Genomic DNA, 27,721 nt, shown 5'->3' with positions numbered 1-27,721 from the left:
AGCCACCAGAACCTGTTTGAAAGAAGATTCATTCCATTTCCTGTATAAAAAGCTTCAAAATCTGCACACACAGCATCCCTGAACCCAGATTTAATCCTGCTCAACCAAGCACAAGATTTGGCCCTGTCAATGAGGAAGTGAATGCAGTGGGAGGAGCGATCTATCTAGGTGAGATGGGCGGTGTCCTCTTACATAGGTGAGGGTTTTGATCGGGGGCAGGGAAACTCCAAGCAAATCTGCACAAGACAGAGGCTGGATAGGTGGACAATTTCAAAAGACAGACTCTTGCAGAGTAGAGAGTTTGAAACAGCATTAGGGCAGATCGGGTAGCAGTAATTGTTAAGTGAAAGACAAGACGAGGAAGAAGTTACAGAAAAGGAAAAAAGAAGCACTGTGCATTAAGAAAAGGAAGGTTGCAATCTCTTCTTTTGGCTTAGAAGTGGCTTCTGTGGTATCCACTGGTCCGTCTGCTGTGGTCTGTACGGCCGGCGGATTGCAGGAACACGTCAACAGCAGTGATAAAATCATGAGGGTGAGTGTGAACTGATTCGTTCTGCTCAAAGAACAAACTAATATAGTCAGAACAAAGATAAACGGGACATTTAATTTACTGATTGCTAGGTTGACAAGTGTAGACTGTGTTGTTGTATGATTTTGAGAAAATAATTAACTTTTGGATGGCATGGTTGGATCTGTCGTGAATTGTGCGATTATTGTACATTTGCTATAATTTGCACCAATCTTTATGCCATGCAAACTCTTTTGATTAACAATCAAATGAACAGCAGATTTATTATTAAAAGGAGTTGCTATTAAAATGTCAATAGTTCATTCAAATATAGCCTATATGTTTATAAAACAGTTATGTTCCTATTTTCATTGGTGGTCAAAGTCGCATTCATTTATTAAGGCGACTGAGATCCTTCGGAGTGTGTCAGGCACTGTTGAAGACCTTTTATGATTATGTGGCATCATCTGTGATCTTGTATGCTGTCACCTGCTGGGGAGGGGGATTACTAGAGAAGGAGAAGAATAAACTCAATAAGATGATAAAAAAGGCAGGTTCTGTGGTGGGTTGTGTGTTGCCCACTATTGGTGTGATAGCACAGGATAGAATGACTGATAAATTGGTCAGTATAATGAAACAAGTTTGTCATCCTCTTCATGGAACAGTTCAAGCATGTGTGAGCTCAAGATTAATTCAGCCCTGATGCCATAAGGAACAATATAAAAAGTCATTTTTACCAACAGCCATTAAGTTATATAATCAATGTCATATTAGATGACTGATGTAGTATTTTAAATTGTACTTGTATAACATGGTGTAGAGTGTACTGTGATGCTTGAAACAAGGGGGGCTGTATGAAATATCGTATTGTGCAGTATCTTTTTCTCTTTTATCTATTTATTATGGTGAGCTGCTGTGATATGTGAATTTCCCTTTGGGATTAATAAAGTTAATCAAATCAAATTGTGAGAATTGGACTTAAAATAGTGCGTGCCCCAAAAAAACGTATTAGAAACAGCCCAAGTCATTGTTTTTAGTAAGATTATTTTGCATTGGTAAAGGAGGTTTGGATGCATCTAGCAATAAACAAATCCTTAATATGTAGCGAAGGAATAATCACAGCCATATACAGATATAACTTGTGGATGTGATAGGCTATTGTAAACTGTGTTGATTTATTTTGTGCTTTGTTTAGAGAATATGGTGACTACACATGAAACATCCATGTTGGTTCAAAAACACCTACTTTGCATTTCAGTCATTTGAATAGGCCTGGTTCCTGATGCAAGGTGCAAGTGAGATTAGTATGCCTGAGGTTTTAACTGCAAAAACTGAGAACTTAATAACAAATGCTTGGCTACAGTTTGAAAGGAGCAGTTGGTTTGGCATGTGTAACTAATCTGCTTTGGCATGAGTCGGCTTTGGTACTTTCTCATCTGAGAAACCTCGTTTGGGTCTGTCAGGTATAATGTTCCTCTGGTCTCTTTAAAGGACCTGAAAGTCGATTGTTTTTTTACTTGAATATACAGTAACAACACTTGGCATAGCATGGAGTCAATAGTTTCTGGTGTATAACTAGATCTCTTTCACAATGCAATAGTACCAGACCGAGCTGTAAAAAACAATATGAGTATATATCCAGATATTCTGGATGGGGCGGACAATGCTAAAGGACAGAACATTTAAGCTATCCATCATTTTCTTGCCTGACATTGTGCTTTTATGCAATTGTTTGTTGTAATTTAATAGTTTCTAGTCAACTGTCACTCTTCTAAAACAGACACGAGCCTGTTTTGCAAGCTTATGCTTCCCCTTTCTCCTGTTCTGTTTGGTTTTAGGTATAGTTTGTTGCTTTACATTTTACAGTTAACATTATTCGTGAACTCTTAAATACGTTTTTCATATTATCCTTATTGTTTGCATCCTGGTTTCTCTCTGCCCAGATCTCATTATGCGATAATGACCCATTTACATCGTTGCACTTTCAGTTTCTGTCTCTCAAAGAGCTTTCAATGGTTTCAGTATTTGTTGAAAGGGGGATTCAAATTCCAATGTCAACCTTTCAATTTGAATTATATTTGCACTCTCACAGTATTTGCATATTACACAATTTCACCATAATTTCTTACAGTACAATGTCATTTTCTGTGCTAATACAACAAATTACTATAAAGATTACCATATTGCGCTGCGATGTTGGATAATATTGCAAATAGTTTAATTATGATGATTTCTGCTCCCTTTGGCTGTGATATTTGACCTATGGTGGATGTTTAGTGAGGTATGTTAATAATATAATTGTATAATCAATATAGGGTGGATTTAAATGCTGTTTTTGTGTTGTTATCTGTGGTGAACTATGAGTTGTCAACCAGTCATGAACACTCAGCGTACAAAAGTCAACTGGTTACAGATAAGAAACATGATTTTGGAAGTAAATAAATATATACATAAAAAAAAAAAAAAACATTACAACACGAGAAACTGCAAACACTTCAAATTGTAATAAATAAATTAAATAAACAACTTAAAAAAATCCTGATTGATACACATAATGATATTGCAGTTACCACAAGTAAATATATGAGAATATGGATATACAAATAGACACCTACCTAGGTATATACAGTATATTGTAATAATTCAAATTATAGGTTACGTTATGTAATTAAAAAAAAATTGTTTTGCTTACAACCCCCCAAATTATCGATGAGCTATTTTATGTTTGTTTCTCTTATTTAGTTGTGATTTAACAAAATCTTCTATTAATTAAAGGAGTGTCCTGAGGATATTGTATGAAAATGCCTTTTGGGAAAAGCCATTATCAAATCTCTTTTGATTTTAGAAGACAAAGGTATGTTTAAGGTGTGTCATCTCATTGTAGTTGATAAATTAAGCAGAAAGAAGAACACACCCCAAAACTAAGTCTGCATTGAAAACACTGTGGATGCTGCATTATGAATGCTTTGTGTCAGTACAACTCCATCATGTAAGATGTCAATCATGCAGCTCTAACTTGTTATATGCACACATACAAACACCGCAAATTCAGAAGCTATCACACCCCATTCTTGACCTCAGTTCATAGGGTTTATTAGTGAAACTGAAGTGTGGCTAATCAGTTTGTGACTCCTAATGACTTTGTTTAGAGGGTCAGATAGGAATGAGTCATAAGTTATAGTCTGCTGTAAAAATAAATAGGAATTTGGATCATTTGCGTTTGGATCAGTTTCTTTTAAACTGTGCCATTATTTCCAAATTGTTAAAATGCCATTTTGAAAAAGACCTTTCTATTATTTCTCTCTAAATAAAATTTAACAAGGGAATTCTGGAATTCTGTTGCTGCTAAAACTATGTGGAACACAGCTTCGTTGGTTCATTTTCAAATATTATATCACAAATAAGATAAATGAGACCCAATTTAAGATTCTCTCTCTCTCTATGTATATATATATATATATATATATATATATATATATATATATATATATATATATATATATATATATATATATATAATCCTGGCACCATCTTGGTTGCTAAATGCGTGGAAATTCGCAAAGTTTGCACATTGATGAAAAAGAAACTCTGACTCATTTGTTCTTTGACAGTAATGTTGTACAATTCTGGGTACTTGCAAAGACATTTCTAGAATGGAAACTATATATCTATCTATCCAGTTTATATTTCGCTTGGCAATTTTTATATTGTCCACTTATATATATTTTAATAAATTGTCTTAAATATTAGAGGGATAGTTCACCCAAAAGGGACAATTCTGTATTTTAATTACTCACCCTCATGTAATTCCAACAACTTTATTCAAGAATGTATTTTCTTCCGTGTCAGTATATATGCATGGTACTTTCATGAACGTATTGAGGATACTGACACGGAAGAGAAGAATATCGTTACTTTTGTTTTCTTTGTGCACAAAAAGTATTCCCGTAGCTTCATGAAATTAAGACCAGAAAGCTCTCGGATTTCATCAAAAATATCTTAATTTGTTTTCCGAAGGTGAACAAAGGTCTTACGTGTTTGGAACGATATGACAAATTTGCAATTTGGCTATATTTAAACTATCCCTTTATATTAAATCTTCTCAAATTCCCCATACACTTTATTTTATTTTGTCTTGAGGCATACAGTAAATCTCTACTGTGCATAGTTTCAATAAATCAACACAGTAGTAACGATAGATTCAAATTTATTTCCATTAATGCATTTAAATGGCAGCTTTTATTGAATAAACTTACATGAATATTAAGTCACACATTTTTCCTTTTTCTAATAAGGCTTTTTTTCATTCAGGTCTTCTCCGACAACAATAGCATAGGCGTTAATCTGGAGAGTCTCATTTTCTTGTCAAGACTGGATGCATGTTTGGAAACACTTTGTTATTTTATGGGGTGTTTTGAGTGACAGAGCTGTCTGGAATTATCCGTTACACTGATACTAAGTGTTAGTCACTGTTTTGACTAGTAGGTTGATGTTAAAGTTTCACCTCACAATTCTGGTTTATTTAACCTCAATAAAGTACACATAAAAAATGAATAAAAATAAGAACAAGTATTTGAGACGTTAAAGTTTAAAGACATTTTAGTATGTTTTTAAAACTACTATGGTTACTTTCTGAAAATGATTTGTAGTGGATACAAATGCCCCCATTCATGAACATTTATATACAAGTTCTTATACTCAATTTGACACGAGAAGCAAAATGCAAGAGCCTCGTCTAATCTGATACAATCAAAATGAGATTTGCATAAAAACACAAGAGCACTTTGCCTGTGCTGTCAGGAGAGCATTGGTCTCTGAGCATAACAACACTGGGACTAATTTAATTTTCCATAGCAGTGACTGAAATAACCATCCCAGATCAACAGGTGTAAAATTGAAAGAGATGCGAAAGCCCACTGGATTATATAATCAAGAATCAATATATATACACATAATATCGCCACCTATCTATCAAACGTTCTACCTCATTAACTTCCTGCGGTCTGCTGCTGAACCTCAGAGTGTAATAAATGCAGTTACTGTTTATTTCTTGCTGCAGGTAAACTGCGGCCTACATGTTTATGCTGAGTAGGATGGTTTACAAGGAAGTGTGTGAGATTTCAAGAACAACTTGGGAAAAAAAATCCCTTGTGACACATTGAAAGCAATACAGAAAACTACAGCTGAGTCATAAAGCTTTAGGGGTTTGTGTGTGTGAAAGAAATAATAAACTAACGTCTCACTTTCTCTTTCCTCTTCTGTCTTCCTCATTCTCGTTCCCAGAATAAAGTGCAGGTTCCTGAAGAGAACACCAGACCCTTAAACCCACCACAGCAACAAGGTATAGTGTCTAGGGTAGCTGGTCTAATGAATCACCTGATTTATCAGTACAGTAAATACCCTAAGTTGCAATACTCATGATATAAGTGGGTGTATTACGAGAAAGACACCACACTGCACTGATTTCGACTGATTTTCATATTCTCCTCCAGCTGCTCGGCCCGGAAAGCACAGAAAACCCATGACGGCTCCAAAGACTCAGACGGGGAAAAGGCCGAACAAGAAGAAGATCATCATTACAGTCCTGATGGTGGTCGTCGTACTGGCCATTCTGGCTGTGGCTGCTTATTTCAGTAAGTGCTAGGTCATTTTAATATTTCTCCCGACATACAGGTTCTAACATTTTAATTAATACCTTGTATGAATTTCTAACATTTAAAACTTGAAATCCCCAACACATTGCATACATTATTTGCTATAAATATGACTGCTATAAATTAATAAGATTTTCATCATGTGAAGTTATAATGAATCTATTTTATAACATAACATTTAAAATGTTTACGACTTGCCATGACCTGATTAAAAATAAAATTAAATAATTAAATAACATTCAATTCAATACAATTTAATTCAAAATCATGTCCCGAGAATACAGTTCAACTGAGATGCAGTCCTCTTTAATGTTTGTTTTTAATGTGAGGGAAATTGACCTACTCTTTCCTGTTTATAACTTTTCACACCTTCACTTTTTGCAATAAAAATGAGTCACAAATTGACAAGTCTGATCTTCTCGTCAGAGACAGTTTAGTCACTCCTTTGACCGTTGTGACTCAAGAAACATAAACAGACTGATTCATTTAAACTCATTTCTGTTTGTTTTTTAATAACATGTGCTGTTTTTACTCTTTCTTCCTCTTCATGAAACAGTCAAGCAGTTGCTCGACAGCAAGTATTATTTTTGCTCTAAGTCAGTGAAGTTCATTCCGCTGGAGAAGGCCTGTGATGGGAAGGAGGACTGCAGTGGAGCCGAGGACGAATCAGCCTGTGTCACGAAGTTTGGAGCCAACTCCACCTTCCCCCGTAAGACAGACAGAAACACACGCCCACACACACACACACACACACACCCACATACCTGCTCACCGAACCTGTGTGTCTGGTTTCAGGATAAACAAGACAAATCCCCCAACCTAACCTTATTTCTGTCTGATTTCCTGAATGTCAATAATATGTTGAAAGACTATATGTATATTAATTTTAAAACTTTTTCTCTGTGTCTGTCTCCTCAGTACGGCTGATGACAACACGTAATGTGCTGCAGATATTCAGGCCTGATGAGAATAAATGGAAAAGTGTATGTGCAGACAGTTTCACCCAACAACATGCTGAGACTGCATGCCAAAAGCTGGGCTACTCAGCGTGAGTTTTGGCCCACAAAACACAGTGTCATTTCACACTTAACAACTTCCTGTTTCAACAAGAAATATATCAATTCCCGAAGTTTGCAACACTCTTGATTCAGAAAATTAAATTAGAATAACAAGACTCGGATTATTCTATTGTTTGAGAGACCACTGGGTTTATTAATATCTTTTATTATTATTTTTTAGTTCTTTATTTTCTGTTTTCATTTTAATATTGGTTAGTTTTAGTAATTGTGTTGTGTTGTGTGTTTTAACCATTCATATTAGTTCTGCTTTTTGACAATGTGAATATGAATACATAAAATTAAATAAAAATAAAAATGTATAACAAATAATAAATAAATAAATATATATATATATATATATATATATATATATATATATATATATATATATATATATATATATATATTTTTTTTTTTTTTTTTATTTTTTTTTTTTTTTTTTAGTGGTAGTTATTATAGTATAGTTTATAGCTAGATTCAACTAGCTGATTGAAAGAAAATCAGCTTTTTTGTATTTTATTTCATGAGTTGTGTATTCCATAGGTGTATTTCAAGAAACGAAAGTTTTGAGGTTTTAGTTTTAGTTAACTAATATCTGTCTTTGATTAAAACCTCCTGTAAACATTTTATACTGCTAAATACATGTAAGAATACAGCTCATCATTTGATCTCAATGTCATTGTCTTGTACTTTTTCTGTTTTTAGTAAACCCACTTTCAGCACAGTTCAAGTGGGTATTTTGCCGACTGATCTAAAGATGTCTTTCTGTACGGTGGGCTCACCTAAACCCCAGAATTTCCAGTTGACCGTATCAGATCTGTGAGTAGATGTATACATTGTACTTATGTACATACAGTGGGCTTGAAAGGATGGGCACTTTTGAAGCTAAACATTTCAGAAAAAGAAGTATCAATTTAGACAAAAGTATTTGGCATTTTTCTGGTTGTATGAATTAAGAATTAAGTATGAATTAAGTTTTGTCACATAGGGGTTGCTGTAGCCATTATTAGTTTTGGTTGTAAGCATTCTCACATTCTCTCATGTTTTATCTCTCTTTTTCAGCAAATTATGCACTCGGGGAACAGTCGTCACGTTAACATGCTCAGGTAAATATGGAATCCTAATCCAACAGCCAATTATGGCATTATCAATAATGAAGCAAACTGATAATTACAGCAAGCACAAAACTAGCAATATGACATCAGAGGTGTGTTCAGTCACTTGGCCTGGGCAATTTAACATGCTAAAACATGTTTTAAAGAAAGAGAACAAGATGAGAACTGCGGACATGTAGCTTCATATTTGGATAAACTGTCCCTTGTGAAATATTATGTTAGGAACGACATATATTGATATATTTATGACATAATTTTATTGTTAAATTTGATTGGAACATGCAACTTTACTGTCATATATTAATTTCTTATGATGATAGGCACAGTTTGTGTGTGTGATTTCTGTTTTGATTTATCATAATGTTTTATTTTGCAGCAGAGTGTGGGTTGTCCAGAAACCAGGACCGGATTGTAGGCGGACAGGATGCTGTCATTGAGAACTGGCCGTGGCAGGTCAGCCTGCATAGCATCGACCAGCACACCTGTGGAGGGTCACTAGTGTCTCCGCACTGGGTTGTGACTGCGGCCCACTGCTTCAACGGGTGCGTGTGTAAAACACTCTTACAAAGCAAATGCATCTGTGGTCTGTGGTCCAGGAATGTATTAATTGATTATCAAAGTGATTTAATTCAAAATATGAATACTACTACTACTAATGATAATAATAATAATAATAATAATACATGTATTATTATAATAATTTGATCGATCTATCTATCTATCTATCTATCTATCTATCTATCTATCTATCTATCTATCTATCTATCTATCTATCTATCTATCTATCTATCTAATTAAAGAGCTTTTATTAAATAAACAGGTTTATTTAATAAAAAAAATTGTAGTAATACAAGAATTATTATATAAAAATACAATGATAATAACAATTATAATAAGTATTACAAATAATTTTACATTTATATAGTATTTTTCTATTTTTATTTTAGCACTTTACATTGTATGGGGTTGTATTAGCATATAATATAATAGTAAGTACAACAAATAAAACAAATTAAGGTCTAAACTAATTATAATATATATATATATATATATATATATATATATATATATATATATATATATATATATATATATATATATATATAATATATATAATATGAATTATTCTATTTAGTTATTTTATTATACAATTATAATCTTATAAAAATTTAATAATAATATGTTTTATATTATATATATATTTTATATCAATTATTAAATTAAATTATTTAATTATACAATTATAATCTTTCAAAATGTAATAATAATATTATATACAGATGTGCTAACTTTCCATAAAATATATTTTAATTATAATTTAATTTTGACCACTGAAAAAATGGTGAGCTAAAAACAGTAACATCTACATTAATTGATTTGATTAAAATCCAATGTTATATTATTAATTCATTTAATTAATATTTTTAATTTAATTTAATTAATATATTATTAATATTATTATTATTATTATTTCATATATAATAATCATAATAATAATAGCATTATATGTATGAATAGTTTGAAAATAAATCCAAGTACATCATATGGGTTAAACAGGTAGAAATATATCTAGCACTTACAGGTTGCCTCTTTTTGCTGTGTATTTGCATTTTGTAGCTCATAAGCACATTGCAATTCCATTAAAACCTGGTTCATCAACGTATGTCTGTATAGTTTGTATAGCCTACATTTAATGATGTGCTGTTTTGAAGCCTGCACACAGTCACAAGTATCTGTTAAATTTGGAAAGCATGAGTCATGGAATATGTTTTTATTAACTTCAAAGATTTGTTCATAAACTCCATTCATTTCTGAAAATCATTCATAGCCCTAACAAGTTCTCCCGGTTTGAAAACTGCTTTACGTCATTCATCATTCATTGTGCAAAAAAAGAATAACTCAGTACTGAATTATTTGCATCTCACCTGAGGCATACATTTAAGCTTTGTAAATAGAACTAATACAGGGTGTTTCTTCTAATACAGTAATGCTTTTAAGAAGGTCACATTGCTCTTCTTTTCTTCAGAGAGGGGAAGAAGGCTGTGATCCGATGGAAGGTAGTTTCTGGAAACACGTACCTGGGCTCTGCTGGAGCTTCTTCTGTGGACAAGATCATCGTCCACAAAGATTACATCTCAGCACGCAACGACTATGACATTGCCATGATGCGACTCCAGTCCCCCATCACTGTGGGAGGTACATCAGTGCACACACACACACACACACACACACGTTTGTTTTTTGTTTTTTGTGTTTAAGGTCAATGTTATATGTTATCTTTTGATCATGCAAAATGGTACAAATGTCTATCATTTTATATACTAATATACTATTTTTTTTTATATCACATTCAGAATCCCGTAGGCCAGTATGTCTGCCACCTCAAAGTCTTGGTCTCAAAGGAGGAGATAGCGTAGTTGTGACCGGATGGGGCCATCTGAAAGAAAAAGGTTCCTTGCTTTTTTCCTCTCTAACAGAACCCTTATTATTAAAACTCAGAATCAGAATCAGAATGAGCTTTACTGCCAGGTATGTTTGCAAATTTGAGGAATTTGTTTTAGTGACAGACGCTCCACAGAGCAACAGAATGACAGCGACAAGACAAGACACAGATAATAAAAATAAAAATATACAAAACAGACAATGTACAAAATAGCAAAAAACACTATATATAATATAGACATAGAATATGATCAAATACCTCTTATACCGCACACTTTAACATTATCTGGGTGTTTTCCTGCAGGAAATTTGTCTCCAAAGTTGCAGAAGGCTCAGATCCCTCTTATAGACACAGACCAGTGCTCAAGTCCCACAGTGTACGGCTCTTCTGTCACTCCCAGGATGATCTGCGCAGGTTATCTGACGGGAGGAGTGGATGCGTGCCAGGTAAGTCTTATTCTTTTCTGTGTACCATTAGGTAAAAAGATTGCCCTGTTATTAGAATAACATTTGTATTTTTTTCTCTCTCTAAGGGCGATAGCGGCGGTCCTTTGGTATATTTTAACGATCGATGGATGTTGGTGGGTGTTGTGAGCTGGGGTATTGGTTGTGCCAGACAAGATCGTCCTGGTGTTTACACCAATATGGACCAGATGCTCGACTGGGTCCATTCAGTTTTTCAGGTATGAGCACATTGTTCTGGAAAATCTCTGAAATTGCATATTTGTTCAAAACCTATTTTACGACAGCTAAAAGAAAGTATGTTCGAATAAGTATGTATATAGTTTAAATATGTATGCAAGCTTGTTTCAGACACAGAATAAATCATAATAATTAAACGGTAACTGTGACTTTTTCTCATAATTCTGAGAAAGTGAATTGCAAGATATAAACTCAAAACTGCAAGATATAAACTTCAGATTTTCTGAAAAAGTCCCAATTGTGAGACATAAACTCAGAATTGTGAGATATAATCCCAGAATTCTCACTTTTTTTCTTGCAATTCCAAGCAATTCTATATTTCGTAAACAAATAGATAAATGATCGCAATTCTGAGTTTACATTTCACAATTCTGACCATTTTTTTCTTACAATTGTCAATCGCGAGAGAAAAAGTGAACTGATGTGAACTCAGAATAGCACACTTCTGAGAAAAAAGTCAGTAATGTGAGATATAAACTCGCAAATGTGAGAAAAAAGTCAGAATTGTGAAATAAAAAGTGGCAATTACCTTTTTAATTTTTCATTCCGTGGCGGAACAGAATTTTGAGGTATTAACTCAGAATTGTGAGATAAACCCAGAATTATTACTTTTGCCTTGCAATTCCAAGTTTATGAGAGTCAGAATTCAGAATTGTGAGATAAATTCACAAATCCTCTCCGGTACAGTTTTTTTGTTTGTTTGTTTTTTTTTATTCTATGAACTAATTTATTTCTATTATCATGCAATGTTTAGTATGGGCATATTAAGACGCAGCGTGTGTCTGTGTACACCTACTACAAGTAGAAGTGTGGTATACTCATGGTTGTTTGTTGTCTTCAGGAGTACCAGTGAGTCTGGGATGGAGAGAAAAACAGTAAAACCCACAGAGATCTTCGGTCCTCAGAAGGAAGATATTCTACTGAAGATATATTGATTCACACAGATTTGTGGAGGAATCGCTGTGGGAGTTTTGCTCAGGGTCTTAAAGGTGCCATGAAAAAGATTTTGCACATTCAAATATATCATGTATGCATATAATGAGAACACATATGTTATCTTTTGTGGATCTACCACTTTTTTGGGGGGGACAGCAATGTAATCTTCAAGGAACAGTTAGCCCCCAAAAATGTCAATTTTGTCATTATTTACTCGCCCTCATTGCTCCGAGTCAGTAAGACTTTCTTTCTTTTGTGGAAAACAAATAGGATGATTTGTAGAATGTTCAAGCAGCAGAATTCTTAGGAAAAAAAGGTTCCAAATGGGGGTTTTATCACAGTTATGCCATGTAATAATTATTTTTGGTTCCCTAAAGAACCTTTCAGTGAACAGTTCTTAAAAGAACCATTTTTTTTTTCTTCGTATGAAGAACATTTTAATAATCCAAACAGCATTTTTTCCACTAAAGAGCCTTTTTTTTTGCAATGGAATGATTCCATGGATGTTAAATATTTCGTCTTGGAACTATAGATGCCAATTAATAACCTTTATCTTTAATAGCTGCAGGGTCATTTAATTTCCAAATTAGACAGAAATATAACTCAAGACTTCAGAAGTAATATGATAGCGTTGTGTCTGGAACACACTACAATTTAAAGTTTATACAATTCTATCTTTGTTAATATAGAACAGCTTGGACATTCTGCTACATTTCTTCCTTCGTGAGGATGAATAAACAATAAAAACAAAATTTATGAACTGTCCCTTTAAATCAAAGTGACGTCAATTACACTTTGAGACAACAGCCACAAGAGGGTGCTGTTTTTATCTTTTTAATATGTCTATACTGTTGTGAGGTTTTATGATTTATGGGTGCCATGTTATAATCTTGAATTAAAGCCAGTGCTCATTTAATCTGCTAAAATACCATGGTGCCTTTGAATCGCTTAACAAATCGTACATATAATATTAAAATATGTATAACAATTTATGACATCAGTTACAGAGGCCAACTCTTTTTATACAGACTGCACTGTAATAAAAAAAAATTGAGCCAACTTAAAATTTTAAGGCAACCAGCTTCAGCAGATTTTTGAGTTTTCTCAAAGTTCTCAGAGTTTTCTCTTTTTTTTTTTTTTTTTTTGACAGTGTGGGATTAAGCTCTCAAGAGCAACACCTGTATTTAACTGCTGTTTGTGCATGAACATCACATTATTTCCCTTTGTGGGTTAGTATTCAATTCTAAATGAGTCACATTCAGACTCATTTGGCTTTTGATATTTGTTCAGAAAACATATTTAAACTGCACACAGAGCTAAGATACGTCATTCAACCTGTTTTTCTTGTGAATGTCTTTTAACTTGTTTAATTTATGAATGTTGGTTTTTGACTTGGGGTGGATTCAGGTAATAGGGCTTTGTTGACAGTCATCTCAGTGTCAAAAAGTCGCCCGTTTTATCCGAATTCACCCTACTTGTGAAAGTAAAGGATATTTCTTTGTAAATATTGTACAGATTTGTGTTTGTCATGTCAAATACATTATTATTATTATTATTAAAGTGAAAAGTGGTAAACAGCAAGTTTGGTCAATGACTCCACAACCAGCAAACAAACACAACTAGTATTATCATTTATTATTATTTTTTTTTGCAAACCTTTATTTCGCATAGTGATATATTCATTAGTTTATTAGTTTAGTCTTTACAATCCAGAGAAATCTACTGATGTGCATAGTTATGACAAGGGAATATGACAGATGTTGGTACAAAGGGAAGCTGTACATACATGTTTTTAATGTTGTTTTTTTCCGGAGTATACATGAAGTGTCTGTAAGTGTTTAAAGTGCTCAGTCAGAGCCAATAATCACAAAACTAGTATTCAAATGCTTTTTTGCCTATTATTTAGCCGATTCCTTTATAAAGAAGAAGGGAGTTCAAATGAAAGGAGCGTTCTCCTGGGTGCACTGATGGGTGATACAGCAGGGCTTGTGTTTAAGTAGCTTAGATAGTTGTATATTTAGGCTGTTGTGTTGGTTTATATAAAGGAATAAAATCTCTTAAATTTGTCAAGACTACGTGGTGCACAAAGAACGCTTGTGCACACCCGTAAAATACAAACTTTAAAACTCTACATTTGTCCTTATACAATGGCTAGGTTTGGATTAGCATTCTAGCATACTACCAGTACTATTTTTGCAGTATGCAATATGTGATTTTCAACATGTATGGAATTCCTACATGTTGAAAACTGCTGGAATTTGCTGACATGTTCAATATTAACAACAATTGTGCTTTATTACTATTAAAATGGGTTTTGTTAATTGTAAATGCAACTGATATAAAGTATAAATATTAAATGGAACACTTAAAAAAAATACTGAATTAAATTACAGCTGAAGTATTAAAATTACTCAAATTTAATACACTAAAAAAAAAAAAAAAAAAAAAAGCTAAATGGAATTAAAATTACTTCTACAAGCAGTACAAAATAAAAATAAAATAAATAGATTACATCTAAAATTAAATGTGTTTTTGTTCATGCTTAGACTTGGCAACACTGAAGAAAACTACTTCAATATTTAAATAAATAGAATAACAGTACATATTTAATACTACAATACCACTGTATACAGCAGAGCACATGGTGTAGAATGTGATACCCCACAATGCAATGCACACAACATGATACAATGCACCCTTTCTTTTTTTCTGTGAGAATAATTTTCTTGGAAAATTTCTGCTAGTTTTTACACTGCAAACATATACGTTTTATTTCCAAGATGATTACTAGATTTCATTTAGTGAATTAAATGTAAGACTTAATTCAGTCATGTGACAAAAGTGAAGCATATTGCATACTGTTCTACATACTCTTTTTAAAACGCAGACAGTATTCAATATATACTGCGCAGTAAACAGTATACTTATTTGCCATTCCAAACATAGTCACTGGATTCCTTGACTATTTAAAAATGTTGGAAGTCTTAAAAGACAGAGCGTCTTGGAATGTGTTGGAGCACATAGCAGTCCTCACACTCTCTTGGTTTGGCAGTGAGAGTGAGTCACCCAGGCAGTGAAATCCAGTTTTTTTTAAATCCATTATTTTGTAAGTCTACTTTACAAAAGGTCAATCTGTTCCTGAATGAGATCAGATCGGAGAGAGCCAAACTCTTAAATGAATATAGTACAAGCATTTTAAAAGAGTGCAAGTGGTTTTGGACATTCCACGTAAGTACAGTGGAACAAATTCTCACTGCAAAATAGAGAGGAAAAATTGTGCATATAAAGCACAGGTATATTTCATATCTCATATTCCACCAAGATCAAGCAGCCTGCCTGAAAATGCAGTTGTGGGTATTTACCTTAAATTTGTAGTTGTAACATGTGACATGCATTAAACTAGGTTGAATTTATACAGCCTTCCAGTGTAAATAACTTAACACTACGTTGTATGTTGGCCGGTTTGAAAGATTTTGCTTTTTATGATAGAAATCAGACATATCCCTTCCGTTTTCCCTGCTATAACCCTTCAGATCCAGAGAGAAACACAGCCTGACTTGTGCAGATTCATGGCTCAGTGCTGCACTCTTAGGATGTGGTTTTGTACTGCAACACTGCAGCTATGCAGTCAGGTTTTGCCTGCCCAGACATTACTAACCGAGCCCAGAGATGGCTGATCTGAGCATTCCTGGCTGCACACATAAGCAACCAGACTAAGATATATGTGTCTATACAGCTACACATTTAACCAGTGGTTCTCAACTAGCTGCCAACCAAAAATGGATCGCAGGTCCATTTTTAACAGCACAGATGGAATAAAAAATACTGCTAAATGCGTTATTATATCAAATCAGAATCAAGTAAAGAATTCTGTGGCATTTTGGCAAATCTTTACCTCCCAATCAAGTAAGACAGATTCCAATATGGACAGGTTAAGTGACTTTTGAAACCATGAACAAAACTGCATTAAATACTATATTTGAAGTTTCCAATTCATAGAAATATTTAGAAATTTCAATGCATGATTCTGAAAGCATTATGGTTTACATCACTTGATATCCAATGCAAAGCCAAACCGGTTGAGAACCACCTCACTATTTCATTATCATTAAACATCTGATTTAAATAAGTGCAAAATATTTAGGGAAAACAAAATCCATATGCAAAGCAGAACAGGAATTAGGTTAACATAATAGCTAAAAATAGCTAAATAATAATAAAAAGAAGCTCTAATAAAAGTTCAAGTTGCCCATTTACATACAACAGTACATTCTCGAGAGCCTAGGCACTCATGTAGGCTATTTACTTTTTTTTTTTTTTTACATTTTCCTTTCTTTTTTTTTTTTTACAGTATTGCTGATTTACGTAATCTCCTTGTTTATGTGATCATTTCATCATAAATACACTAGCTGCAAATGACAAAAGGCAACCAGCTGTAAGAAGCATAACATGGTAAAACATTCTGCAATAAATTAATCAAAGAGGCAATGTGAACAGCTTAACAACAGTTAGGATACTCAACGCTAACCACATGACTGTACAGTGCATGTGACAGACAGAGTGGCACCAAACCCTTTCTCCAAAGCACGGCTGATTTTAACACACATTTATGGATGCAGTTCAAAGGAATTCAATGAAAACTTCAATAAATACTTGAATTTCAAGCTAGGATTTCATACCGCTCTGTCAAAGAATCCCAAAAAGTTGAGATTGCCGAAGCCCCTGATTTCTAAAACAGAGTCAAGTGATTTGGAAGACTGCTAATATGTGCACATACAAGAGATATGGCCATTCAAAGAGACAAATTATTCCTGTTCCACTATTCTTAATATCACCACTGCAGCTATTCAACTATATATTCAAATATCCTGCGATAAATTCTACATCGTTCGGACTTCGCTCAACATATACAGTACAATGAGCATTCAAAACACTGTTACGTGTATTTTTATGAATAAAGTGCCCAGAAACGACCCCTCTGAACTCTGCCATAACTACAACCTCTGCGTACATTCATCTTTGGGTTATGGCGGAAGACTAGGGTTTCATTGCATTTTTTTTTTGCGGCGTAATCGCAAAGTGACATTCATTTCATGTTATGAATTTGTCAATACATTTATACTTAAACCAGATGTGCATTTATGGGGTTTCCGATACAAAAGTAAAGAGGAAGACAAACCAAATAAGATGGAAGCAACAGTAAATCATCCACCGTTCCACTAACAGTTCTGTTTTGGCACTTGAATCTTAAATAGCTACTGAAAGATTTGGAAAGTTGGTTTGTTTTGATAAACAAAGAGTTCGCTTTGCAGCTCCAGAATGTCTAACAAAACAAAATCCCACTAGTATTTTCCACCATTCGTGTGTTTTCTTGAATTAGCATCAAGCTAATCTGATCTATGAGAAGATTTAAGAGGCTGCTTATGCTAGTTACATATGCACTGTAATTAGCCATTGAGAGGTATGTGAGGTATTCCTATTTATTATAATTTGTCACAGAAGTCTTGTGTCTTTGTATGATGATATGAAAACAGCACAGCATCTGTGAGGATTGGTGCAGTTTAGCACACTGAAGTTGCTAGCTTGCTAGTTCGGATGCCAAATGTCAACATTAGCAGTTAGCATATCGTGTCCTGTGAAGTTTCGATGTGATGATAAGCTTTACCAGTTAACTACAGTGGCCCTTCATGCCTGGATACGTACAAGATGAACTGTGATGTTGTATACGACAAGCACAGATTGATCAGTCATGTGAGAAGAGACAGGAGAACACGATACAGAGAATTGGATACATAGTACGTACTGTATGAAATCGTTCACATGCATTAGGAAAAGTTATTGGTTACTGAAAGCAGCATCAGAAGATCATTCATTTTCTACAGGGAGTTGGTTTCTTGGGATTGTCTTTATATTTTAATGTTTATTTTCTAGGGATTTTCTATTTTTATTTTTTTTTATGTGAGCATTGTTTAATTAACTTATTTATAGAGCACGTGAAGGCTCCCAGGAAGCATGTGGAGCTTGAAGCGTTTACAGGCACCTGTGTTTTATCTAAAGCAGAAAAAATAAATAAATATAGAATAAACCGTGCTGGGCTGATGCTGGATATACACACCTTATCTGCATCTCTGGTAAGTCGTTTTATTTTTACTTCCTTTTAAACAACGCTTTAGCCATGAAAAACACTCTACACAATCTTATTTTCACACACAATGTCAGAATGTATGTGTTGTAATATCAGCATTGCCACAAGGGGTGCTATTGCGTAGAGTGTGTTTCTGGCCTTCAAGTGCACTCGCATCCTGCTCTTTGTGACCTCAAAATCACTTGTAAAATTAGTGAGAGGGGTTAATAATCAGACTAGGTTAGCTGCTTGAATTGGTGGTAAACATATTCAAATTTGAAGAGGCACCCTGGTTTTTTAATGTGTAAGTTGTTTAGTATTTCCCAGAAAGGCTTTTCCGTTTCTGTTTGCTTTACTGACTTGTCAGCTTGTGAGAGATTCCACCTCATGATCGTTTGGAATGCAGTGTGAAGATGTTTAAATATATGGCAGTTCGTGAGGAAGGCAGTGTGTGTGTGCTGTGTCTCACAGACAAGAACAGAATGCAAGCACACCTAAGCATCTCCCATCATCTGCTTTCTGATTATTTTGTTATGCCGTTTCAGGCCAGCAAAGGGTGTGTGATCCAGCCTGCAGCACTTTATATTTTTCCTCAAGCACAATCTAAAATATATATTTCCACATATTTATATGTAGCATTTTTTTAAAGCGAATAAAACTGTCCATTGTTATGACTTTCTTTCATTCTGTTATGATTATGTATGCATGTATACATATGCTCATATATGTACACACACATGCTCTTTTCATGCCTTTGGTGTCGGTTTGCTGTCTGCTTTGGATCCTGGGAGGCCGTTTTCTGTATTGTCATTCCCTGAAGAACTCACAAGGCACTCTTTACTATAAGAAAAGGGAAAAAGACAGACATTTACAAACAAGAGTGGCCATGAAAAAAAGAAAGAAAAAAAGGAAACACATTTTTAAAAATTTAGTTTAAAACCTAACCTATGTGTCAAGTTCGCAAAAGTTTACCTTGTTTTTTAAAGAAAACTTTCAATTTATTACTTTAAAAATGTAATATGGTGTGAACATTGAATATTGACAATGAATTGATGTGAATGCACACATATTAATTACTATTTTAAAATCGAGGAAAATATTGTATAGATTTCAGAAGATGATGTTCACAGTTGGCGTTCCAGAATGATCCATTCAAGTGTTCAAACATAGGTTAATAAGTTACAATGAATCAGACAGAAGAAATAGGGAAATGTTGTCCTAAGTTGGATGACCCCTATCGCAATTACCCAAAATGCCTTGTTATTGACATTTACTCAAAATGACAGAATGATATTTATTGACATTTGCTCTGGTCTCACAGGGCTTTATAACTGTCAAAGTCACCAGACAAGCACTGGACCCTAGTGGGTCGCTTCTGTTAGTGTGCAGCACACATGCCACCGTTTACAAAGAACAGAACGGAGGATGACTCTGCATATTTCTCCCTGATGTGGCAAAGCACCACCCATTATAAATGAAAATGTGCTTATCTATCTGTCTGTCTGTAGTGTTGGCTTCGAGCTTGTCAAGTCCGAGTCAAGTCCTAGACTTTAACCAATTGAGCTTGAGTGGAAGATATTTAGTAATGTGTTTTTATCTTCATTTTATGTTGTTACTTATGTTTTTAATCTTTCATGTTCACCGAGTCCACCTGAGTCTGTCGGAGACCAAGTTTATTCATAATTGCAGTCTGAGTCCAACACTATCTATCTATCTATCTATCTATCTATCTATCTATCTATCTATCTATCTATCTATCTATCTATCTATCTATCTATCTATCTATCTATCTGTCTGTCTGTCTGTCTGTCTGTCTGTCTGTCTGTCTGTCTGTCTGTCTGTCTGTCTATCTATCTATCTATCCATTCATCAAAATATCATCTGTCTAAGAGACCAATTATAGTATCTAGTAGCTAAGTATCTATCAAGCATCTTATTAGAAAACAAGGGCAGTTTCTTTACTGTAGTGTTTTTTGCTCAGGATAAAACTGACTTACTTCTTCTCCTGGACCTTGTTTAGAACGGCGAGGAATACAGCTTTCACCACCATGATGAGAATGATCAGACCTATGACTCCGCCGAGCACGGACACAATGATGAGGGTCAGTGTGTTGTCCACCTCTCTCACTGTGGAGACAAACACACATTGAGTTGATCTGGGTGGGTATGCATGGTATAATGGGAAGAAACACACTATTGTTTAAAATTAGTTTTTTTGTAAAATGGAGAGTGGAGACTCACATTCGTCCACCACAAAAAGAGTGAAAACTGCACTATGGTTGCGATCCTTCTCCTTGGGGTTGCGGGCGAAGCAGATGTAATCTCCCTGGTCGTTGAAGGTGACATTATGCAGAAAGATGGAGATGTTATTCTGTTTGCTAGAGCCGACAAACTCTACCCGCTCATGTTCGATTTTCACATTTGGTTCTACTCCTTCTGCTGGGATGATGGCCTCACAGATCTGAGGGAAAAGATAGTGTCACTAGAGAGTATTTGGACAATTAATCGACACCCTGCATGAACTGCATGAAAATAAGTGTGCTTGAGAAACGGTCAATTGTCTCACCTTAACCAATGACCCATTGTCTTTGAACTGCCAGTTGAAGTAAAGGTTTTTAATGCCAATGCAGCTGGCGTAAGTGCAGGGTAAGAGCACTGAACTTCCATTCATCACTTCTATAAAATGGATCTTCCCTGTATTCACCTCCAGTGCCTGAGCGTACCACACTCCTGAGAGAAATGGAAGAGATTAGCAACAATTATCAAGCCAGCAAAGACTTTTTATCCTAACAAGAACAATAAACAGTGATTGAAATTCATCAGTATGGTTTGTAATACTTCGGTATTTGTGTGTGCATTATAAAGCATTATAAAGCACTTTGTCAATTGAATAATAATCAAATACTCAGTATTCACAATACAGTGAGCAAGCAATACCCGAATATCCTGTGTAATATGATTTCTATTCATCAAATGTCTACATTCCACCGCAAGCGCATGTGAACTCAGCTTTACAGAAACTCGCTGATCAGATCACAGACACAGAACAACAACACCCAGACTCAAGATTCAAGATTCAAGATTCAAGAGTTTTATTCGTCACATACACAATTATACAGAGTATAACCAGCAGTGAAATGTAGGTCAGGTCCGCTCCAAGGACAGTGCAATTATAAAGTATACAAATATTAAGAGAAGAAAAGTAGAAAAAAATAAAATAAAATAAAAAGAATAAAATAAAAAGATAGATAAAAAATATAAATATAAATGTGCAGGTCAGTATGTTGTTGACTTAAATAGTACTAAGAGGAATGTGCAAAATAATGTGCAAAAAAGTTGTACAGGGTATATAATAGCAGCAATATGAGGTAGAGAAAAATTATGAATAGCTTATTTATATGGTGATATTTACATGGAGTCAAGTGATGTTATGACACAGAGTTAGAGTTTAGGAGCCTGATGGCCTGGGGGAAGAAGCTCCTCCTAAGTCTCTCAGTTTTTGCCATCAGGCTACGGAAGCGCTTACCAGAAGGAAGCAAAGTGAATAGCTGGTTACCAGGGTGATTTGAGTCCTTGATTATTTTGACAGCTCTATTTTTGCAGCGTTTGAGGTAGATGTCCTGCAGAGAGGGGAGAGCAGACCCTGAGATGCGCTCAGCTAAGCGCACAACTCTCTGTAGTGCTTTGCAGTCCTGATTGGAGCTGTTTCCATACCACACTGAGATGCACTGAGTCAATACACTTTCTATGGCCCCTGAATAGAAAGTTTTCAGGATTGCTGGTGAGACCCTGAATTTCCTCAGCTGTCGCAGATGGTACAGTCTTTGCCTGGCTTTCTTTACCTGAGTTTGGATGTGTGTAGTCCAAGTCAGGTTCTCGGAGATGTTTACACCGAGGTACTTGAAGCTACTCACCCTCTCCACAGGGGTCCCACTGATCATAAGAGGTGTGTAGGGCTGCTGCTGTCTCTTCCTGAAGTCCATGATCAGCTCTTTAGTTTTGCTCACATTCAGAGAGAGACAGTTGTCCTGGCACCATGATGTGAGTCTCTCTACCTCGTCCAAGTATGCGGTCTCATCGTTGTTGGAGATGAGGCCCAGAACCACAGTATCATCAGCGAATTTGACAATAGATGTGGAGCTGTGAGAGGACACGCAGTCATGCGTGTAGAGAGAGTAGAGCAGGGGACTCAGGACACAGCCCTGTGGGGCTCCTATGTTCAGAGTGATGGAGTTTGAGGTGAACTGGCCAACTTTCACCACTTGAGGTCTGCCGGTGAGGAAGTCTTGAATCCAGTCACAGAGTGAGGAGTTTAGGCCGAGGTCTGTGAGTTTAGATGCCAGCTTGATGGGGACTATAGTGTTGAAAGCTGAGCTATAGTCAATGAATAGCAGCCTTACATAATTTCCATTGTTGCTATCCAAGTGTGTGAGGGAAGAGTGGAGAACGTGAGAAATGGCATCGTCCGTGGATCTGTTTGGGCGATAGGCAAACTGAAGAGGGTCCAGAGTATCAGGGATGGAGGAGCAAATGTGGCTCTTTACAAGTCTCTCAAAAACCTTCATGACTATAGATGTGAGGGCAACTGGGCGATAGTCATTCAGGCAAGAGGGTTTATTGTTCTTTGGCACAGGGATAATGATGGATTTTTTGAATGAGGTGGGAACCACGGCGGTAGCAAGGGACTCATTAAAGATAGAAGTGAACAAACCAGCGAGCTGATCGGCGCAGGACCTCAGAACACGGCCGGTTATCCCACCAGGTCCGGCTGCTTTCCTGACGTTCACTCTCTTTAGCGCCCTCCGAACCTCATCCTCCGACACGGTGATTACAGGATCATCGCTGCTCTGCCTGTTGCTTCCAGACGCGCTGGTCGGCAGAAACGCGCCACCGCCGTTGCCATCGAAGCGGCCGTAGAAGATGTTTAACTCGTCGGCCAGCAACGGATCTGCTCTCACCTCCGCGGAGGATTTGTTTCCGAAGTCACAGATGGTCCTCAGTCCCTGCCACATCCGTCGAGAGTCGTTGAGCTGGAAATGAGACTCAATTCTCTCTCTGTATCTGTGTTTGGCGGCTCTTACTGCGCGTCGGAGAGCATAGCACGATGCTTTGTACTCGCTCGTATTCCCAGACAGAAGAGCCTCATTGTAAGCGGCGGTGCGTGTGTTAACCGCGGCACGGATTGTTATGTCCACCCACGGTTTCTGATTGGAGAATGTCCTTATCGTTATTGTTTCTGTAGCTTGCTCGGTTAGCGTGTTTACGAAGCTTAATGCTACATCCGTGAACTCGCTGACGTCAGAAGAACTCGCCCGGAACATGTCCCAGTCGACGTCATCAAGCGCCGCCTGCAGCATAGTCTCTGAGTGGGAGGACCAGCGCGTCACTACTCTCTGCACCGGAGGTTCCTGAACGAGCCTTTGTTTGTATCTCGGTGTTAGAAAGATGGCGGCATGGTCCGATTTGCCAAAAGCCGGTAGTGAGCGGGCTTTGTAGGCATCCTTGAACTGAGTGTAGCAATGATCCAGTGTGTTTGGTCCTCTAGTTGGACAGGATACATGTTGGTAAAAGTTCGGCATGACCTGCTTGAGGTTGGCTTTGTTAAAGTCCCCCGCGATGATGAAGGCAGCGTCAGGATGTTTGTTAATGTAGCCGCTGAGCACATCGTGAAGCTTAGACAAAGCCAAGCCGGTGTCCACCTGTGGTGGAATGTACACAGCAGTAACAATGATCGATGAAAACTCCCGGGGCAGATAAAATGGGCGGCAGATAATGGAAAGATGTTCCAGATGAGGCGAGCAGGAACGCGACAGAATGGAGATATTCCTGGGGTCACACCATTTCTTGTTGATCATGAAACATACTCCTCCACCCCTGGATTTACCGGCCTCTGCTGTTCTGTCCGTCCGAAAGACAGAGAAGTTATCACTCGGCATTACAGCAGTGTCCGGGACCGAGGACGAAAGCCACGTTTCTGACAAACAAAGGATGTTACAGTCCCTAATGTCCCGTTGGAAACTAATCCTGGCTCTAAGATCGTCCATCTTATTCTCCAAGGATTGGACATTAGCGAGGAGAATGCTTGGGAGAGGAGGACTGTGAGCCCTTTTCCTGAGTCTGACTCGAATTCCAGCGCGCTTCCCGCGGTGTTTCTTGATCCGTCGCCTCGGGGGGGTGTTGTTTATCTCCGCGTTCCGAAGAATCTCCAGAGGCCACGCAGGATTCGTGGATAAAGTGTCCTGAAACAGGTTGGTGTAGCGGTTTCCAATGTCCAAAAGTGTTTCTATGTTGTAGGTGATCAGTGCCGACGTGAGATGTGTAAAAAGAGAAAGTAAAACTAAGTAAAAAGGAAGGTAGAAGCAAATTCTCAGTGGAGCGAACCTAACGGCGTCCGAACACAGCGGCGCCATCTTGTAGTATCCTCTGTTTTAATCATTATAGGGGACTTTAATAAAGCAAATCTCTCCTGTGAACTGCCAAAATACAGACAGCATGTTACATGTCCCACCAGAGACAGTAATATACTGGATCACTGTTACACAGCAATAAAGGATGCATATCACTCTGTCCCACAGGCAGCTTAAAGACTCTCTGATCACTGTTTGGTTAATCTTATTCTGACCTACAGGCAGAAACTGAAATCAGCAAAACCTGTATTAAGGACTGGCAGAGAGGGTTTTACAAGCCTGTCTCGACCTTACTGATTGGAGTGTTTTTGAAGCTGCTGCAAATGATCTGGACGAGCTCACAGAGACTGTAAGATCTTATATCAGTTTCTGTGAGGATATGTGCATTCCTACCAGGACTCATCTAACTTATAACAACGACAAATCATGGTTCACTGCAAAACTCAGACAACTCTGACAGGCCAAAGAAAATGCTTACAGGAATGGGGACAGAGCCTTGTATAAACAGGCCAAATACACACTGGAAAAGGAGATAAGAGGGGCAAAGAGGAATTTTTATGATAAGCTAAGCATCCAATTATCTTCCAGTGACACGGCTTCAGTGTGGAAAGGTTTGAAATACATCACCAATTACAAGACACCATCCCCCAGCAGTGTGGAGAATCAACAACTGGCAGACGATCTGAATGAGTTCTACTGCAGGTTTGAAAAAACACCATTCACACCTCCTGCAACCCCCCTCTCCCCACACCTGCAATGCAGATAAGAGAAGATGACGTGCGCCAGGTCTTCAAGAAGAACAAGAGAAAGAAGGCACCAGGCCCAGATGGTGTGACACCATCCTGTCTGAAATCCTGTGCTGACCAGCTGGTCCCCATCTTCACACAGATCTTCAACAGATTACTGGACCTGTGTCCCCTCATGCTTCAAACGCTCCACCATCATCCCCGTCCCAAAGAAACCCAAGATAACAGGACTTAACGACTACAGCCCTTTGGCTCTAACATCTGTGGTCATGAAGTCCTGCAGCATCTGGACAGAGCAGGGACATATGTGAGGATCCTGTTTGTGGACTTCAGCTTGGCCTTTAACACTATCATTCCAAACCTCCTCCTGCCCAAACTAACTCAGCTCTCCGTCCCCACCTCTATCTGTCAGTGGATCAACAGCTTCCTGACAGGCAGGCAGCAGCTAGTGAGGCTGGGAAAATACACATCCGGCACCTGTACGATCAGCACTAGAGCTCCTCAGGGCTGTGTCCTCTCCCCACTGCTCTTCTCCCTCTACACCAGGGATGGGCAACTTCGGTCCTGGAGGGCCGGTGTCCTGCAGAGTTTAGCTCCAACCCTAATCAAACACACCTGAAGAAGCTAATCAATGTCTTCAAGATCACTAGAAAGCTACAGGCAGGTGTGTTTGATTAGGGTTGCAGCTAAACTCTGCAGGACACCGGCCCTCCAGGACCGAAGTTGTCCATCCCTGCTCTACACCAACGACTGCACATCTAAAGACCCCTTTGTCAAGCTCCTGAACTTTTCAGATGACACCACACTGATCAGCCTCATCCAGGAGTCTGCTTACAGACAGGAAGTTAAGGAGCTGGCTGTCTGGTGTAGTTTTAACAACCTGGCGCTCAACACGCTCAAAACTGTGGAGATGATCGTGGACTTCAGGAGAAACTCTCCTGCACTCTCCCACTCACCATCATGAACAGCACTGTAACAACAGTGGAGTCATTCAGATTCCTGGGCACCACAATTTCTCAGGACCTGAAGTGGGACATTCACATTGACTCTATTGTCAAAAAGTCAAAAAGGCCTCAGCTGGCGAAAGAAGTACAACCTGCCACAGGAGCTGCTGGAACAGTTCTACTCTGCCATCATTGAATCCGTCCTCTGCACTTCATTAACTGTCTGGTTCAGCTCAGCTACAAAATCTGACCTCAGAAGATAGTCCGGACTGCTGAGCTAATCATTGGTACAACCCTCCCCAGTCTTGAAGAACTGTACTCATCCAGAGTGAGCCAAAGGGCTGGTAAAATCACTCTGGACCCCATCCAGCACACTCCCTCTTTGAACTGTTGCCGTCTAGTCGACGCTACAGAGCTCTGAGCACCAGAACGGCCAATAAAGCTAATAATTCTGATTCTGATCTGATTCTGAATTTCACTGTATTACATTTGTTTTAACATAATTTTTAATACGATTTTTTTTTCAGATTCAGTTCACTGTAATATATAGTATTATATATAATAAACACCCATGGCTATAAAAGGTAGTTTAAATCTCAAGAGACTGATAGAAAGAGGAGGCAGTCATAGGTTGCATAGCATTTATTGCATTGCTCAGCTTTTTTGTCCCACTTTATATTAGGTGGCCTTAAATACTTTGTACTTACATTTAAATTAATAATTTGGTACAATGCATTTATTAGATTAGATTAGATTAGATTAGATTCAACTTTATTGTCATTTATGCAGAGTACAAGTACAGAGCTAATGAAATGCAGTTAGCATCTAACCAGAAGTGCAAGAATATAGTGTTTTATATACATATAAGTGCAGAGTAAGTGAAGATATGATTTACAGAATATACAGTGGAATTGCTATATACAGTATTGAGCAGAGTATATACAGAATATAAAATAGGAACGCAATGTAGGGATTGTATGTACATTATGAACAGAGCAATGTAGATTATATAGATTACAGATTATATATACACATTATGAACAGCAGAAACGTGAGAACAGTGGTAATAAATAAATACAGCTGGA

General features: G+C 37.0%; 2 protein-coding genes across 2 annotated transcripts in view; one reads left to right on the top strand and one right to left on the bottom strand.

Moving 5' to 3' along the window:
• The first annotated feature begins 240 nt into the window (after window positions 1-240).
• On the top strand, window positions 241-13,993 carry LOC306854189 (transmembrane protease serine 4-like). The gene is made up of 13 exons (XM_079392012.1): window positions 241-532; window positions 5,792-5,849; window positions 6,001-6,141; window positions 6,719-6,871; window positions 7,081-7,210; window positions 7,926-8,039; window positions 8,283-8,326; window positions 8,712-8,877; window positions 10,362-10,531; window positions 10,690-10,785; window positions 11,082-11,224; window positions 11,311-11,460; window positions 12,321-13,993. The coding sequence occupies exons 1-13, from the start codon at window positions 527-529 to the stop codon at window positions 12,330-12,332; spliced, it is 1,383 nt and encodes a 460-aa protein (XP_079248138.1). The 5' UTR covers window positions 241-526; the 3' UTR covers window positions 12,333-13,993.
• A 2,769-nt stretch (window positions 13,994-16,762) lies between these two features.
• Window positions 16,763-27,721, bottom strand: part of LOC306854184 (sodium channel regulatory subunit beta-4-like) — a 33,680-nt gene continuing 22,721 nt past the window's right edge. The window contains exons 2-5 of the mRNA XM_079392006.1: window positions 21,106-21,269; window positions 20,781-21,000; window positions 20,537-20,666; window positions 16,763-19,379 (exon numbers count right to left, since the gene is read on the bottom strand). Of these exons, the coding sequence (XP_079248132.1) occupies window positions 19,286-19,379; window positions 20,537-20,666; window positions 20,781-21,000; window positions 21,106-21,269 (608 nt within the window). The 3' untranslated portion in view covers window positions 16,763-19,285. The remainder of the gene's footprint in view (window positions 19,380-20,536; window positions 20,667-20,780; window positions 21,001-21,105; window positions 21,270-27,721) is intronic.

This window comes from Barbus barbus (genome assembly GCF_936440315.1).
Source record: "Barbus barbus genome assembly, chromosome: 34".
Lineage (NCBI taxonomy): Eukaryota > Metazoa > Chordata > Actinopteri > Cypriniformes > Cyprinidae > Barbus > Barbus barbus.
The sequence above is the reverse complement of the archived record's forward strand: the minus strand, read 5'-3'. Positions and strand labels throughout refer to the sequence as shown.